The sequence below is a fragment of the Symphalangus syndactylus genome, chromosome 14 (genome assembly GCF_028878055.3).
Source record: "Symphalangus syndactylus isolate Jambi chromosome 14, NHGRI_mSymSyn1-v2.1_pri, whole genome shotgun sequence".
In the NCBI taxonomy this organism is placed as follows: Eukaryota; Metazoa; Chordata; class Mammalia; order Primates; family Hylobatidae; genus Symphalangus; species Symphalangus syndactylus.
The window spans coordinates 23,228,465-23,247,271 of record NC_072436.2 but is presented as its reverse complement, the minus strand read 5'-3'; the positions used below and the strand labels follow the sequence as shown (position 1 = coordinate 23,247,271).

General features: G+C 43.4%; 1 protein-coding gene across 4 annotated transcripts in view; it reads left to right on the top strand.

Annotated features, from left to right (window-relative positions):
• The window catches only part of PITPNC1 (phosphatidylinositol transfer protein cytoplasmic 1), a 319,548-nt gene that overhangs the window by 157,379 nt on the left and 143,362 nt on the right, over positions 1–18,807 (top strand). For 2 of the 4 annotated variants that reach the window (XM_055242684.2, XM_055242685.2), the window contains exons 3-4: positions 14,400–14,488; positions 15,744–15,751. In XM_055242684.2, the coding sequence (XP_055098659.1) occupies positions 14,400–14,488; positions 15,744–15,751 (97 nt within the window). Of the gene's footprint in view, positions 1–14,399; positions 14,500–15,743; positions 15,752–18,807 lie in introns of all 4 variants that reach the window. The other 2 variants (XM_063617532.1, XM_063617531.1) reach the window with 1 other exon arrangement.

The window sequence follows — 18,807 nt, the reverse complement described above, 5'->3', positions numbered from 1 at the left end:
ACTAGAGCAGAGTTAAACAAACTCATGGAACAAAGTAGCCCCCAGACAGATCCAAGCCACTATTAGTGCTTTGTATTTAATAGAGCTGGCATAAGAAATTATTGAGGGGAAGATGAACTCTTCAGAATATGATATTGAGATGACTGGGCTTCTAATTGGAAGAATGACTAGAGCCCTCCTTCACACTACACACACAAATAAACTCCATGGCTGGGCATGGTGGCTCATGCCTGTACAGAATCCCAACAATTTGAGAGGCCAAGGTGGGAGGATCGATTGAGCCTAGGAGTTCAAGACCAGACTGGGCAACATGACGAAACCCCATCTCCACAGAAAATACAAAAATTAGCCAGGTGTGGTGGCACACACCTGTGGTCCCAGCTATTCAGGAGGCTGAAGTGGGAGGATTGTTTGAGCCCTAGAGGTGGAGGTTGCAATGAGCCAAGATCGTACCACTGCACTCCAGCCTGGGCAACAGAGCAAGACTCTGTCTCAATAAGTAAATAAATAAATAAATTCCAAATTAATTAAAAACCTAAATGTGAAAAAATCAGAAGAAAATATATGTAAATAGCTATATTACTTGGATAGTAGACTAGGACTAATTAAATAAAAAATAAATAAATGGAATCATTAATATTACAACACTAAAATTAAGAGCCTTTGCATAGCAAAAGACACACACATGAAAAGTTAAAAAACAAAAAACAAAAAACCTTTGCATAGTGGAAGATACCAAAATTAAAAGAACCATCCTTGCCTGGAAGTAAGTATTTCAAAATGCACATGTAGACCAAGGACTAGTATTTAATTTAAAAAAAAAAAAAAAAACTCTTATAGATCCTTTTTTTAAAAATTTGAAATAAAAAAGACAATAATCCAATCAAAAGATGGGCAAAGGATTGAACGTGCAATTCAGAAAAGAGGAAATGTGAATGGCTAATATATTCATGAAAAAAATTCCCACCTTATTAGAAAACAGGAAAACACAAAATAAAACAGCAATAGCATCCTCTTTTACACACATCAGATGGACAAACATTTTAAAAATCTGATAATGCCAGGTGTTCACAAAGATATGCAAAAACAACTCACTTCCAATGCTAGTAAGAGATATAAACTGATACCATTGCTCTTTCGAGAGCAATGGACAGCAACTGGAAAAGTTGAAAACATATATACATTCCACTTAACAATTATATTTCTAGGTAGAGCCCTAGAAAAATTCTTGCACTGTACACAAGGAGACATTTACCAGGAGATTAGTCCTAATGCTGTATGCAATAGAAAAGAAATGGAAGCAATTCAAATATCTGCGAATGGGAATACATTATGGCACATTCGTGTGATGGAAAATTCCACAGCAGTTCAACTTAATGAACTAGACATACTTTGATAAATTTCAAATGCACAGCATAATGTGCAATATATCAGCTGCAAAAAACAAAAACAAGTCCGGGTGTGGTGGCTCACGCCTGTAATCCCAGCACTTTGGGAGGCCGAGGCGGGCAGATCATGAGGTCAGGAGATCGAGACCATCCTGGCTAACACGGTGAAACCCCGTCTCTACTAAAAATATAAAAAATTGGATGGGCGTAGTGGTGGGCACCTGTGGTCCTGGCTACTCGGGAGGCTGAGGCAGGAGAATGGCCTGAATCCGGGAGGTGGAGCTTGCAGTGAGCCGAGATCGTGCCACTGAACTCCAGCCTGGGTGATGGAACGAGACTCCGTCTCAAAAAAAAAAACAAAGCAACAACAACAAAAAACAAATGTATATATACACATATAGTATGATGCCATTTATATCTATTTTAAAGATATACGTAATATTACTACATTTATATATATTGTTTACAGACAACCACATATGTAATAAAAGCACCAAAACATGGAGAAACCACCCTCAGATTGTGGTTACCTTTGGGGAGGGAGAGGAATGAGTTGGCATGAGAGGAAACTTTACCTGTATCTACAACATTTTATTTTATTTTATTTTTTTGAGATGGAGTCTTGCTCTGTCACCCAGGCTGGAGTGCAGTGGAATGATCTTAGCTCATTGCAATCTCCACCTCCCGGGCTCAAGAGATACTCGTGCCTCAGCCTCCTGAGTAGCTGGGATTACAGGAGCGCGCTCCCACGCTTGGCTAATTTTTGTATTTTTTAGTAGAGATGGCGTTTCACCATGTTGGCCAGGCTGGTTTCGAACTCCGTACCTCAAGTGATCCTCCCACCTTGGCCTCCCAAAGTGCTGGGATTACAGGTGTGAGCCATCGCACCCGGCCTATTCCTTTTTTTAAAAGAAGAAAGTTCATCACAAATATAGGGAAATGTTAGTTTGTTAAATCTGAATGGTAATGTTAAAATTCAGAAGTGTACACCAAAAATGGTCTATTTTACTGTAACTTAAAAATAAAATAAAAAATACAAATTCTGGGTGGCAGACGCATGTCTGTTACCTTTCTCTCAATTTTTTGTATTTTTTTTATGTATGTGAAATTCTCCACAATTAAACATAATATTTTAAAAGTAAATTAGGTGGAGAAATGGAACCTGGTTACTGTCAAAATTGGGTGGATTAGTGACTGATTGAATAACAAAAGGTATGGATGATGGATAGTGGCAACCAGGAGAGAAAATTCTATGTGTAACTTAGAAATAATGTGATTTAGTAATATGACTCAGAAGTCTGAACTTGGTCCTATTGGAGTTTTTAAGCCAACATCTGGATAAATATCTAGAAGATATCCTTTCCATACCCTTGAGAAACCCACAGCCAGGAAGGATGATAACTTTAAAAGACTGAGTGAGGGCTGGACGCAATGGCTCACACCTGTAATCCGAGCACTTTGGGAGGCCGAGGCAGATGGATCACTTGAGGTCAGGAGTTTGAGACCAGCCTGGCCAACATGGTGAAACCCTGCCTGCTAAAAAATCCAAAAATTCGCCAGGAGTGTTATCAGGCGCCTGTAATCCCAGCTACTCAGGAGGCTGAGCTGTGAAAATCGCTTGAGCCTGGGAGGCAGAGGTTGCAGAGAGCCAAGATTGCACCACTGCACTCCAGCCTGGGTGACAGAGCCAGACTCCATCTCAAAAAATAATAATAAAAATAAATAAAATAAAAGACTGAGTGAGGATCCAGAAAAACTTCAGTAGTTTGGAATTACAAGCCATTTTCTATCAAGATGAAATTAAATAGGGGCAAGTATATGGTCTTATCATTGGATCCCAAAATACAAATTATATACGTATGGGATGAAACACTGATAACTTTGCAATGGCTTGTTTGAAAGAAATGTGGTGGGTTTAGTTGACAATTCAATATGAAGCAATTATACATACATACATATATATATATATATATACACACACACACACAATAATTTAAGTGTGTATGTAGTAGATACACAGCTGCAAACATTATTCTTCAACCGCATCAATAAAAGTAAAGTAAAATATCTACAACCATGTACTTGATAATCTTGCCCAATTTTCCACTAGTCAGAACATACTTGGAATATTTTTATCTGTTCCTAAATGGCACACTTTAAAATGGATATAGACAAACTATATCTAGTAACTCAAGAACTAGAAACTCAAGTGATAGAAAGAACGACTGAAGTAACCAAGGATATTTAACCTGGAAAAGCTAGACTTGGGTGTATCATGGTGCCATTAGATGGAGAAGAGTCAGAACTGTGTATGCCATAAGACCTCGCTTAGCAGGACCAATGGGACCAAGACCAGTGGGTAGGAATGCCAGGAGAAAGACTTCATTCGGCTCAGGTTAAGGAAGAAACTTCCAAGCACACAGACCATCTCAGAATGCCTTATAGTGGATTTTGCTGTTGCTGGAGGTGTTTCAGCAGGAGCGAGACCTGTTCATCAGGGTGTCCTGAAGCAGATTCAAATATCTAATAGGCGGTTGAACATATTGGGTGGCTGGTTAAGCTGGACAGCCCGGAAGATCCTTTTCAACCCTAACTTTCTACACTCAAAGTATCTATCAGACATTGATTGTCCTGATTCTCGTCCAGCATACATACGTAACCAATGAGGCACAAGAAAAGAAATATTTTTGGTTACGCTTGCACCATTCTAAACCAGGTCCACCATTTCATAATTTTAAAAAGTTCTTGGTGTATTTGGTAGAATATGGATGCATATTTTAGAACCAGGGAGATTATGATTTAGCAAGAGAGAAAGAAAAAAATTTACAGAATATGAATTAATTAGATAAATCCCCATAATCATAAAAGAAAACCAAATCCATTATTTAATCATCACAATCTAGAGCCACCTCAGGGTGAGTCAAGTCCTACATGCATAAGTCATGTGACTGCCTTGTGGGTTGGGCTGCTTCAGAGTCATAATTCATTAAACGAGTATTTGCTGAAATGTACAACGTACAACACATTGTGCAGGCATTGGAGAGAATCCCTTAAGAAATAAGCCATGGTCATAGTTCTTGTCCCCTGATCAAGGTAGGGTCCAAGGCATTTTCATAAGTCCACAGGGAAGTGGGTCCTGATTGTTGGACCGGCCATAACTAAGATGTTCCCAGTGCCCATTTAATAATGTACACAGACAAATATCATTGACCTATGGACCCAAATGCATGAGCCAGCATAGTGAGTGGATTCTCTTCCTTACATCAATCTGTATGGGAAGTCAAACCACATTCAGAAACTGCCTTATTGATCACCTAAAGTAATTATTAGAGGTACTGGAAATATTCAAAGCTTGTGTAATCAGAGCCTACTCTCCAGTTAATGTGGAAATGAGAAAGTTGCTCAAAGGGGAGTTAGAGTGCACAATAATTATTATCACTAAGCAAAGATAGTGTAAACATCCATCTATCGACCACTGGTGTGCTTTGGCTGGTGGTTATGTTGTCTGTGGGGGATGAGTGGCAGACAGGCCAAAAAGGAGACATGAGGCTTTAGCAGTCAAGGTCCGCAGTTGCCAGCAAGAGAAACTGAGTCTCTTCAGCAGAAAGGACATTTCATGGAAAGATGTTAGGAGCCCTCAGGATCATCTGGAGGCTTAAGAGTGGGCAGAAATCAACAGCCCCATGATGACAGCCATCTTTCAGTAGAGCCAGATGGCGTCATTCTGCCCTCATCACCCCCCACCTCTGCTGCCTGCAGCCATCAGCACCACAGCTGCCCTGAGTAGATCTGAATTGTCCCTTTTTTCTTTCCATCACTTGTTCCAAAGTCCCAAACACAAGTGTCCCATTGGGTTCCCAGACCAAGCCCTGGGCTACGAGTGAATGGGAGAAAGGAACTGCTAAACTGTTTTCCAAAGTGGCTGCACTGTTTTATATTCCCACCAGGAATGCAATAGGGCTCCAATTTCTCCACATAATCACTGACACTTGCTATTGTCTGTCTTTTTGATGATAGCCATCCTAGTGGGTGTGAAGTGGTATCTCGTTGTAGTTTTGATTTGCATTTCTCTAATGACTAATGATGTTGAGCGTCTCTTCATGTGTTCATTGGCCATTTGTATATCTTCTTTGGAGAAATGTCTATTCCTTTGCCAATTTTCTAATTGGATCTAATGTCCTTTGAAAATGCCATTCATCCTTTTAATACATGCCTTTCATTTCCCAGAGACTGTGGGGTTGCTTCATCTTCTGGCCCCCTCCTACAGCATCTGACATACTGTTGACATATAGTACATTTTGATGGTTGCCTAATATATTTGGTATATGAGTACTAATGCATTAGTACATTTACATTAGTACTAATACAATAATACATTTGGTAGTTAAGTGGGAATCTCGCTGTGTCACCCAGGCAGGAGTGTGGTGGTGTAATCTTGGCTCACTGCAACCTCCACCTCCCAGGTTCAAGTGATTCTCCCACCTCAGCCTTCCGAGTAGCTGGGATTACAGACACCTGCCACCACATCAGGCTAATTTTTATATTTTTAGTAGAGATGGGGTTTTGCCATGTTGGCCAGGCTGGTCTCGAACTCCTGACCTCAGGTGATCTGCCCACTTTGGCCTCTCAAAGTGCTGGGATTACAGGTGTGAGCCACTGCGCCCGGCCTGTGCTTGGGCTTTTGCTCCAGTTCAGTTAACCAAGTAAGTAGTATGCCTTGGCTCGTCTTCAAAAATCCTGGTTACAACTGGCATCCAAGGAATGGGGGCATGATACTAATCAAATTCTAGAATAGTGATTCTAAATAAAACCTGTCACCCAGAAACATATGAAGGTGGACTTTTGTCACCTTTTCTTTTCACTTCATCGCTAGCGTCTCTCGGATCCCTTCCCACTGAAGCCCAGGAGGGGAGGGAATGGGGGTGGGGGTGGAGGGGCACTGGAGAAAAGATGGAGGCTATTTTTAGGCTTGTTTTTCAACCATGAAGTGTCATGTTCTTCACCACCCTGGCTGCTGGATTAATTAGGCTGTGCTGGCAGCTGCCAGTCAGGGAGGGTTGCCAGCTTCTAACGGTGATTCCGCCTAATGCCTGAATTGATTTTCAGGGAGAGAACATTTTCCCGCTACATGGCCCTTGCCTTCCATGGCAATGTCTCCTGGCCTCTGGTGGCTTTGGGTAGGAGAGGATAAAGCTTTCATAAGTCATGAACTCTTTTTTAACTGATGGGCTTGCAAAGCTACCAGCTGGTCCTTTTACCTAACAGCTTGTTGGTAGAACCTCGTGGTCATGGCTTGGGTCTGTCTTTCCCATTTCTGCTTCCTTTTCTCCCAGATCTTCCCCAAAATAAGCTCAGTGCCCAGAACTTGTGTGGCTTTGGGATATTCCACTGCCCGGGCAACAGGCAATAGAGAAAGCATCAGAGACATAGACTCTGACCAAATAGCTCATTTTCATGCTATTTTTCCAAGAATCTCTATGGTCATTGTTAACCTCTAGATATACAAAGACAATATTTAGTCATTAAAAAAATATTTATTGAGGCCGGGTATGGTGGTTCATGCCTGTAATCCCAGCACTTTGGGAGGCTGAGGCAGGAGGATCCCTTGAGGCCAGGAGTTCAAGACAAGCCTGGGCAACATAGTGGGACTCTGTCTCTACAAAAAGTTTAAGATATAGGCAGGCGTGGTAGCACACTCCTGTAGCCCTAGCTACTCAGGAGACTGAGGCAGGAGGACTGCTTGAGCCCAAGGGTTCAGCGTTGCAGTGAGTTATGATGGTACCACTGCACTCCAGCCTGGGTGACAAAGTGAGACCCTGCTTCTAAAATATGGGTCTCCCAGCACTTTGGGAGGCCGAGCAGGCAGATCACTTGAAGTCAGGAGTTTGAGACCAGCCTGGCCAACATGGTGAAACCCTAGCTCTACTAAAAATACAAAAATTAACCAGGTGTGGTGGCATGCCTGTAGTCCCAGCTACTCTGGAGGCTGAGGCATGAGAATTGCTTGAACCCAGGAGGTGGAGGTTGCAGTGAGCTGAGATTGCATCACTGCATTCCAGCCTGGGTGACAGAGCAAGACTCTGTCTCAAAATAAATAACATAAAATATGGGTCTCTCTATCCATTTATTCATTTATTTTTATTTTTTTTACCAAAATATATAAGCTGCTGCCCATGCTATGTTTGAAAGATGGCTCCTTATCTAGCAATAGCTGGTCAAGTTACTTGACTATGTGAATATATAGACTATATACATAGTCTATACATATATATACACACACATACACAGAGAGACAGAAACACCTGCTGGGCATCACGCACTGTTCTAGGTGCTGGGGTTGCAATAGTGAACAGAACAAAGATCCCTGCCCTGGTGGGACTTGCATTCCACTTGAGAGTGACAATGCACAATAGCCATAATAAAAGACAGTAATATTGGCCAGGTGCAGTGGCTCACCCCTTTAATCCCAGCACTTTGGGAGCCCGAGGCAGGCAGATCAGGAGGTCAGGAGATCAAGACCATCCTGGCTAACATGGTGAAACGCCGTCTCTATGAAAAATACAAAAAATTAGCCGGGAGTGGTGTTGCGCGCCTGTAGTCCCAACTACTCGGGAGGCTGAGGCAGCAGAATCACTTGAACCTGGGAGGTGGAGGTCGTGCCACTGCCTGGGTGACAAAGTGAGACTCCATCTCAAAAAAAAAAAAACAAAACAAAACCAAGGCCAAAACAGTATATCGTCTAGAATATATAATTTTATATAGTCTGTATACTTATTTATATTACATATTATTTATATAGGGAGACCATATATATGTGTATATATATATTTAGAAGGTGATAAGTGTTATGGAAAATAATAGAGCACATGAGGTGCTTCCTTCCAACCTTTCAGTCCATGCTATCCTATTCTGTCCCCATCTCAGTACTTAAGAACATGCCAGGGACTCATGCTGCGGGGCCCCTCTCCCCTGTGCTCCCGTAGGAACTCATAGAAACAGAATGTTTAGGCCTGGTTGGGATCTCAGAGGTTTTCCAGGAGGCTTTCCACCTTGATTCTGCCTCACTGCTGATGGATGATAGTGTGTCCTGTGTCACCTCGCCAGGGGCTTCTCAGCACACTGTCCACATGACCCTGATGCTGTCCAAGCTGAGCCTTCCAGGAACCTGCAGGAGGCAGGCCCCTTTTCCCAGAATCCCGACACAAACTGTCTTGTTAAGCAGGGTGGGGCCCGTGAGTCCAAGTTCAAGGAACTCGGTTTCTGGCCAGTCCCTGCCGGGGAGGCCCCGTCAGCCCTACCTCCCACAGGTGATGGCTCTGGTCCCAAAACTGCTCACTTCCCTACTGCCATATAAACAATTACATTAAGAGCACAACTAAAAGACCAGCCGGAACAATCACTTAGAAGAGTAACTAAATGAATCAGAGCAGCTGGAGAAGATAATTTTAAGACCCCAGAAATCACTGCACATAGAACTGGATGGGGGCAATTGATTATGAATCAAACAGATGTCAATTGCTGGTTTCAGTGCAACAAGGAAACAAAAGGTCAGTATATTCCTCCTGGACTATCTAGTGAGAAATGAGGATATGAAGGTAGCAGAGTTCTATTTAAAATGAGCTGCAGTTATTTGAGCATAATCTCAGTGCAGAATGTGGCAGGTTTTAGGTATGCTGTTCAGAAGAAAATTCCAGGACTGTCTTTTCTGCTGGGAATGTTTAAGTTCTGGTAAAGGCCAGGTGCACTGGCTCATGCCTGTAATCCCAGCATTTCAGGAGGCCGAGTTGGGAGGATTGCTTGAGCCCAGGAGTTTGAGACCAGCCTGGGCAACATAGTGAGACCCCATCTCTATAAGAAAATTTAAAAATTAGCTGGGTGTGGTGGTGCATGCCTTTAGTCCCAACTACCAGGGAGGCCGAGGCAGGAGGATTACTTAAGCCCAGAAAGTCTAGGCTGCAGTGAGGCACGATCATGCCCCTGTACTCCAGCCTGGGCAACAGAGCGAGACCCTGTCTCAAAAGAGAAAAAAGAACAAAACAAAATTTCTAGTTAAGACCACCGTAATTCTGACCCCTGTTGAGAAAATGAAATTAGACTCTATTTAGACACGTTTGGCCCAATTGAACATACATTGCAATGTGAGATTAGGTACCGGGGGAATTTTGTGATCACAGGGATCGTAAAGTACCAGAAGCTTCTAACGGAGGGATGATTTAGGTTTCTGCTCCAGAAGCTTTTTATGAAGTAGGTAAACACCCTTAACCGGAGACCAGTTCAGATTACACCTGCCCCAGGACCTTCTTATCAAGTCAGTTGTGATTTCGGGAAACTTAGGGAACTTATAACATGAGAGACGATCTGCCAGGGTTCAAAACCTTGTTGCTGCTGATACTTTGGGCTGGATCTTTATTTGCTGTGGTGGTGGGGGGCGGGGGGGCAGCTGTCCTGTGCATCGTAGGAGGTTGAGCCGCATCCTGGACCTCTGCTCAGTAGATGCCAGTAGCACTGCCCACTCCACCCCACCTCTGTTGAGACAACCGAAAATTTCCAGACATTGCCAGGTGTCTCCTGTGGGAGGCAAAATCTCCCTCTAGTGAGAACCCCTGTTCTAGGGTGACCAACCATCCCAGTTTGCCTGGAACTGAGGGATTTTCTGGAAGGTGGGACTTTCGGTGTTAAAACCAGGGAAGTCCCAGGCAAACCAGATTGAGTTGTCCACTTGGCTGTGTATTGATATGTTTTATTTCATACCAACGTTTAAAAGTAAGAACCCAGGCTGGGCACGGTAGCTCATGCCTGTAATCCCAACACTTTGGGAGGCCAAGGTGGGTGGATCACTTGAGGTCAGGAGTTCGAGACCAACCTGGCCAACATGGTGAAACTTCGTCTCTACTAAAAATACAAAAATAAGTATGGCGTGGTGGCACGCACCTGTAATCCCAGCTACATGGTAGGCTGAGGCAGGAGAATCGCTTGGACCTGGGAGGTGGAGGTTGCAGTGACCGGCCTGGGCGACAGAGCAAGCCTCTGTCTCAAATAAATAAATAAGTAAGTAAGAAACCAAAGCTTTTGAAAAGTCTGTCTTTGGGAGGCATTGACAAAGCATCTGGGGGAATACGACGCTGGTTGTGGTACCATTTTGCCCCTCTTTTTCCTCAATGTCTCTAAAGCCTGAGCCCTGGTGGGATTGGCCATTGGAGGTTTGATCCTAGCCCACAGACCAAGGAGGCTTGATTCAAACTTGCTGCCTTCCTAACAGAGAGACTCTTGTTTGACACTTGAGAGTGAGCATGAGTGACAGACTTTTTCTTGGAATTGTAGGCTGTGTGACAGTGTACATCATGAAAGTGACAGCAACAGTGGGGACTAATTTAATTCCATTTTCCTTTGCAGGCCCTGATAAATCATTGCTGCAGGGAAAAATAAATTTTACTTTCTCAGACAAATGATTTGAATAATGATGTGCTCTGAGGAAATTGGGGGCTGAGAGAAGATCTGTTGGTGGGCTTAAAAATATTTAAATAGCGCATCATGGAACTTGTTGCAGATACCTCTCATGCCTGGCCTGGAAAATACCAGAAGGAACCTCCTTTCCAGACTAATTAGAAGAGTTCAGGCCGGGCGCGGTGGTTCATGCCAGTAATCCCAGCACTTTAGGAGGCCGAGGCGGGCGGCTTACCTGAGGTCAGGAGTTCAAGACCAGCCTGGTCAACATGGTGAAACCCTGTCTCTATAGCTTGAACCCAGGAGACGGAGGTTGCAGTGAGCCAAGATTGCGCCACTGCACTCCAGCCTTGGGGATAGAGTGAGACGTCTCCCAAAAAAGGAAGAAGAGTTCCATAAAATATCAGCCATCTTGACTAAATGATGGTGGTTTTTTAGGCCATCTCAATGGAAAAGGTCATTGATTATCGTGCTGCATATCCTATATAAGTTGGTGGCTGAAACAGCTAAAATAGATTCTAGAATCTGGGGTCCTGAGGGACCATTAACAAATAGAAAAAGTCTCGACTTGGATGGAAAATTGCCAATAATTTTCACCTCCCTTCTAGAAAATGACTGTGGCTCAGGAGTATGGTTCTGCTTGGAGGCTTTTAAATTGCTATAGGAAATGAATTATGGGGCGAGGAGGTACTTGGACCCCAGAGTACTACTATGCCATGAGGATTGGAGTGAATTTGAGGAGGGGTGCAGTGTAGATGGAACCCCTGCCCACAAGAGGACAGTGGAGAATGGGCTTTAATACTGCAGGGAGACATATGCATTTTGACTAAGCTAAAAATGCCTGGCTTACTTGAGGGAGATTCTCTAACCCTGTGTCAGTCCATTAAAAGCACAGGAAAATCACCTGCCTGCAGCTAGAATCCACATCTTCCCCCACTACCATTGGCATATTGCGCTAGGGTGTGGGGGCAAACAGGAAGGAACCAGGGGAAGTTTTGCTCATGACCGTTTCCTGCACGCGAGCCAGTGCAATTTTCCCACTGTCAGCGTCACCTGAGTTGCACTCCAACTTCGGTGATGGATGGAATACATCATCAGCGAAAGCTATAAAAACCCCATCCTTTTGAGCAGTGTGAACGTAAGGGAAATGAGCAGTTACTGCAGAGAGGATTTTATAGGAGTGAAAAATTCTGCATCAGAGCAGCAAGAAGGATTGTTATGTGAATGATCAAACTGCTTCCGCTGACTCCTCAGAGCCCGCCTAAGAGCAGGGGCCTTCATCTGACACTCACTCCACTTCTGGGGAACTTTGCTTTCCTATTTGTTTTAACCCTGATTAACAGCCCGGAGCTATGGGTTAGGTCCGGCCAGCCACTGAGAGTCCATCTTTGTCTTTTCAAAAGCCAGGCCTGGTTACTGTCAGAAGTAAGAGAAACAACTGGAAAAGACAGGCAAGGTACGCAGTATTTTACGGGCTCTGATTGTCATTTAGATTTCGCATCCAAGAGGGGTTTGAGACTTGGGGTTCTGTTAGCTCCATGTCCCTTCCAGCCTCCTGGTTCTATCGGCTTGGAATTCAAAACCGCTTCTTGATGTTTCTTTTTTTCTTTTCTTTTCTTTTTCTTTTTTTTTTTTTTTTTGAGACGGAGTCTCGCTCTGTCGCCCATGCTGGAGTGCAGTGGCGCGATCTCGGCTCACTGCAAGCTCCGCCTCCCGGGTTCACGCCATTCTCCTGCCTCAGCCTCTCCGAGTAGCTGGGACTACAGGCGCCCGCCACCACGCCCGGCTAATGTTTTTGTATTTTTAGTAGAGACGGGGTTTCACCGTGGTCTCGATCTCCTGACCTCCTGATCCGCCCGCCTCGGCCTCCCAAAGTGCTGGGATTACAAGCGTGAGCCACCGCGCCCGGCCGATGTTTCTTATTTCCAACATGTAGCTAAGGAGCTGAGAGTATACGTCGTCTCCCTGGATGCGATCGACTGCTAGACATGAGCGGCGCAGATGCTTAGCTATAGGCCCCAGAGTAGAAAAGTAGCAAATGGTAGCCTCTGGAAGGACAGAAACCCTTGGTTATCGGGCTGGGATAAAAATGAAATCATGGGCCGGGCGCAGTCGCTCACACCTGTAATCCCAGCACTTTTGGAGGCCGAGGCGGGTGGATCATCAGGTCGGGAGATGGAGACCATCCTGGCTAACACGGTGAAATCCCGTCTCTACTAAAAATACAAAAAGTTAGCCGGGCGTGGTGGCGGGTGCCTGTAGTCCCAGCTACTCAGGAGGCTGAGGCAGGAGAATGGCGTGAACCCGGGAGGTAGAGGTTGCAGTGAGCCGAGATCGCGCCACTGCACTCCAGCCTGGGTGACAGAGCGAGACTCCGTGTCAAAACAAAACAAACAAGTGAAATCATGCAGATATATCTTAAGGAATAGAAATATTATGTATTTCAATATAATATTTAAGGAATTAGCTGGGGCTGCACTATTCTCTAAGGTTTGCCTCTGAAGAAAAACAAAACTTCATTGCTTTCTGGTTTGCAAAAGACCCTGGGACCTGTGCCTTTTGAGAATTTGTTTTCTGCAAATGACTTCTCCAGAGGAATGGCTGTGTCGTTTTATTGGCTTTCTAACAACTTTCTGAAACAAATTGCTGCAAATTAGGTGGATTAAAACAACACAGATTTATCCTCTAGCAGTTCTGGGGGCCGGAAACCCAAAATCAAGGTGTTGTTTTCTTCTGGGGAAACTGAGAGAGAATCTGTCCCGTGCCTCTGTCCCAGCTTCTTGTGTTCTTTGGCTTGCAGCAACATCACTCCCATGTCTGCCTCTGTCCTCGCATGGCCATCCCCTCGGTGTGTCTCTGAGTCTCAAATCTCTTTCTCCTTTCTCTTATAAGGATACCAGTCATTGGAGTTAGGGCTTACCCTAAATCCGGGATGATTTCATCTTGTGATCTTTAACTTAATTACATCTGCAAAGAGCCTATTTTCAAATCAGGTCATATTCACAGTTACTGGAGGTTAAGATGTGGATCTATCTTTTGGGGCAGACACAATTCAACCCACTACAACTGTATTTTGTTCTTCTTCCTATCTCTTAAGTTGCTGCTCTCTGTTGCTTTTGTCCATTTTCAAAAGGTCACTTGTATGGGTTGCTTAGGCTGACATCTATCTCTAAGATTAGCTTCCTCTCCCTGCCAGTGTTTAGGCTTAAACATTCCATGATACCACTCCTAGGAGACAAAGGTCAGGCTGGCCAACCCTCCAAACATGGAACCCTTCAGGCCCTGAATTCTCATGTCTTTGCAAATCCAAAGAGGACAGGATGACAGTCTGATGGAGTCCCCCACCAGGCTGTAGCCTTCTGTCTTTACACATTTTGAGAGCACTTGAATATGCACGGGAAGCAATTAACTATGACAAAGACCAAAGAGATGGGGAAAGGGCAGCTGTGGAGAAAAGAGATGCCCCAGAATCCCCCTGATTTCTCCAGCATTTTATCCAGAAAGATGTGGTAGTGTGGTGAGACTCTGAACAGACTCCAATTGTCTTTTTTCTTTCTTTCCTCTTAGCAAACTGCCTAGTTGGGCTAGAGCTGTTGTGCCCAAAATATTTTATGTGACAGAGAAGGCTTGGAACTATTATCCCTACACAATTACAGGTAAGTCCTTAGTACAACCATATGCCACATGTAGTGTGTGCAAGGACATAGCGTAGTTGAATTTCACTGATTTGCAGTTGATTATCCAAGCAGGGCCCTGTGGGAGCCCCGTAGTATCCGTCTCCTTTTTTGGTTTCTTACTTGTAGGTCATCAACACTTCTAACACAGACCCAGAGATGGCAGGTGACAGGGAGGTTAAGCTAAGCCATTCCATCTTCCTTCTTAGAGTTAAAATAAATAGCTTATGGAGGGCCAGGAGCAGTGGCTCACTCCTGTAATCTCAACGCTTTGGGAGGCCTAGGCCGGTGGATTACTTGAGGTCAGGAGTTCAAGACCAGCCTGGCCAACATGGTCAAACCCCGTCTCTACTAAAAATAAAAACCAGGAGGTGGAAGTTGCAGTGAGCCAAGATTGTACCACTGCACACCAGCCTGGGCGACACAGCGAGACTCTGTCAAAAAAAAAAAAAGTTTATGGAGAAGGAAGGTGAAGATCTTTATAGAGACATTTCCAGAGGTTTTATGATTCTTATTTCCCTGTTTCCTCAATAATTCCCAAGTAATTTAGGGGTATAATTTGTCTATAAACAAGTTGCTTATTACGACTTGTTTGTTTTTACCACTCCCAATTTTGACTATAATTTGTATAAAAGATTCTGTTGGATCTCTCTTTGCCTCCAGATGACTTCCTTTGCTATTAGATAATATGAAAATATTTAAGGTCAGTTTCCCTCTCACTTGCAATGCGATGACAATAAACTCTTTGTACTGAATACTGTCCTAGAAACTTTGGCCAAAAAAACTCAGAAGGTTTGGTTCCTGCCCTCAAACACACCAAAATTTGAAATCCCACCTCAACATCATCGATAACAAGCTCTTCTTATTGGTTACAAAAGCTGCTTTTCCACTTAAAAGATTTCCTTTGTGGTTAATGAAATACTGTACTGGAATTATTAGTCTTTCATTTGCTTTTATAATGCCAACTCTTTGGTTTTTAATTAGCCACAAGCCTATAGGCTAATTGAATCTTGTCTTACTGTTCTTATCTGCCCAACCACGTAAGTATCATGAAAGAATTTCAGTGCAAACATGGAGACATTCAGTATTTATGAAAGTTTCATTAGTACATCTTTCGTAATTATAGTTCATCAGTATTTGTTAGTTCTGTGGTTTTATATTGCATATAAGCATGATCTAAATCATCTTTTGTCTCTTTTTTCTTTCCCCTCTTCTTCAAATGAACATGTGGAAACAGAATACACAGTAAGTTTCATTTAATTATTTTTAAACATTCTGTCTATGATCAGTGGAGTAATTGGAATGTCTCTTGTATTACTTGTCTTATCGATGTAATAATTTTTAAAAAGGGGAATAATTCAGAGTCAGAAATATTTAAATGTAGGCTATTGTATTGTTATATATAATGCAATAATTTGAATGTTCTCATTTGTTCGAGAATGTGAATCCTAATTTAAAGTGCCTTGATAGTCACTTTATGTAATCAGCCTTTGCTTGTAATTTTTAAATAGCTTGACTGCTTTGTTGGTGATAGTTCACTATAATAGAAGAACAGTTTCTAGCAACGTGATATTAAAGAGATGATGGTAGTTGTCGATGGAAGGTGGGGCTTTTACTCATGGACTGTGTCCTGATTCCTTGTTGGAGAAGCTTGAAAGTGAAGAAGCATATGTGCAAACTATTTTGCACAACAGAGATCTGGGTTGGGCAGTCACTGTGGCTTGATAAAATTTCTTCTTTTCCTAAGAGCCTCTAGGGTTATTACTTAGACTGAATGAAAAAAAGACAGAACCTATAATATCATTGAGTTGTGATATTTTCATTTAGATCATTTTCCCGAGCAGCTAACAGGTCAACCTATCACAACAAGAAAATAGTTTATGATTTTTATTTTTTGTTTTTTGAGATGGAGTCTTGCTCCATCACCCAGGCTGGAGTGCAGTGGCATGATCTTGGCTCCACAGAAACTTCCACCTACAGGGTTCAAGCGATTCTCCTGCCTCAGCCTCCCAAGTAGCTGGGATTACAGGTGTGCACCACCAAGCCCGACTAATTTTTTTATTTTTGGTAGAGATGGGGGTTTCACCATGTTGGCCAGGCTGGTCTCGAACTCCTGACCTCAGGCGATGCGCCCACTTTGGCTTCCCAAAGTGCTGGGATTACAGACGTGAGCCACCGTGCCTGGCTAATAGTTATGATTTTCTGAGCTGTGTTAAGAGTTGAGTTTTTGGTTTCAATCCAAATAGCCAAAGGATAGAGAGGTGGTGAGAGAAATGGAAGAAAATGATTTGTCATGCCCTGGGCAGGAGCATGGTACCCAACACATCGTAGGTGCTCAATCAATAGTTATTGAATGACAGAATGAACACACGAATTCTAGATAGATAAATGGTCCCAGCACAGGCTTTGGCATCAGAAAGGCTTGGCTGTCCTCTGGTTTTGCCACTCACTGGCCAGAATTCCTAAGCGAGTGGCTCCCAACTGTCAGTTCTTGAATTCACGCTGGTCCTTGACTATGTTCTCACCAGTCCTCTGCAGAATGAAGAAAAAACAGGAATAGTATTCAGAGATTTTCATAACATTAAATTTATTTCATCCAAAGTACTGTTGGTAATTATATCCCATCATACTCAGATATTAAAACATCTTTTGTTTTTTGAAATCATAGGAATATATATAGTATTTCCCCCTGCAATGTCCCTAACTTTGAAAAAAGAGGCAATTTTATGGCAAAATGCAAACGTAAAATTTTAGAAGCAGGGGAACCTTTGCTCTAGAACGAGCATCTTAACTTTTCTGAACCTGTTTCCTCTTTTCTGAAATTAGAATAATCCCTCCTTCCTAGAGATGGTAGCAGAAGGATTCAATGGTCTACCCTTGGATTGGAAAACATTTTCTTTAGAGGGTCGTATTGTAAATGTTTTCTGTTTTGTGAGTCATACAGTCTCTGTCACTGCAAAAGCAGCCTTAGATAGTATGTAAACAAATTAGCATGGTCATATTTGCCCAGGCAGCAGGTCAAATTTGTCCCCCAGGCAACTTTGCCAACCCTAAATATAATGCATAGAAAGCTGTTAGCACACTGCCTGTATACAGCAGGCAATTAAATGGTTCCCTACCACCAACACTACCCCCTAGTTTCATTGCTTCTAGCAACTGCATAATCATCAAGAGATAGACTTTGGGCTGGGTGCAGTGGCTCACACCTGTAATCCCAGCACTTTGGGAGGCCGAGGCAGGTGGATCACTTGAAGTCAGGAGCTCCAGACCAGCCTGGCCAACATGGTGAAACCCAGTATCTACTAAAAATACAAAAAAAAAAAAAAAAAGGTAGTTGGGTGTGGTGCGGGTGCCTATAATCCCAGCTACTTGGGAGGCTGAGACGGGAGAATCATTTGAACCCAGGAGGCAGAGGTTGCAGTGAGCTGAGATCACACCACTGCACTCCAGCCTGGGCAACAGAGTGAGAGTCCATCTCAAAAATAAAAAATTAAAAAATAAAGTCAATAGTTATTTATTAGGCATCAGTGAGGTACAAAACATCATGCTAGATGGCATAACTGAGCAATTATCTCTGCCATTTGGGGTCACAATCTGGTTGGAAATAGCTGGACATTCCAGTCAAAGCCTGGCAGTCATCAGCAAGTCCTGGGCTTTTCTGGAGACAAGAGGGGACTTAGCCAAGGAAACAAGCTGGCCTCAGACCTGTCCACTGGGCTTGGTAAGCTCTGAGCTGAGCTGCCAGCAGAGATTCAGACCAGAGGGCAGAATCAGTGGCTCTGGGGAATCCAACCAGATAAAGCAGTTGCAATGTGAAAGGAAGGGTTCTGGCCTCTGCACTGGGGCCTTGAGTTTTGGGGACAGGGCTACAGTCCCCAAAGGGGGAGACAGGAAGAAAAGTACACAGCACTCAAGCAGGTTACTCAGTATCATGGTGCTGGGGAGATGAGGTTGTCAACCTTAGTAAGTGAAAATACAGAATGTCCAGGTAACTTTGAATTTTCAGATAAACAGTACATAATATTTAGTATAAGAATGTCCCCCATGTTGCATGGGACATAATTATGCCAAAAGATTGTTGTCTCATATTTTGTCTGGCAACCCTATGGGAGAGAGATGGTGGTGTGGAAGAACTGGTCTCAGAGACTCAAGTACAAAAATCAGTCATGAGAACAGGGCACACTGATGGGCCAAGGGAAGGGAGGGGGCCGGAAGTGTATAACGTGGGAACCCATCCTACAATTGACATGCCATAGGAACTCTAAGGCCAGACCAGAGATTCAGCCATCTGGTCTGAATCT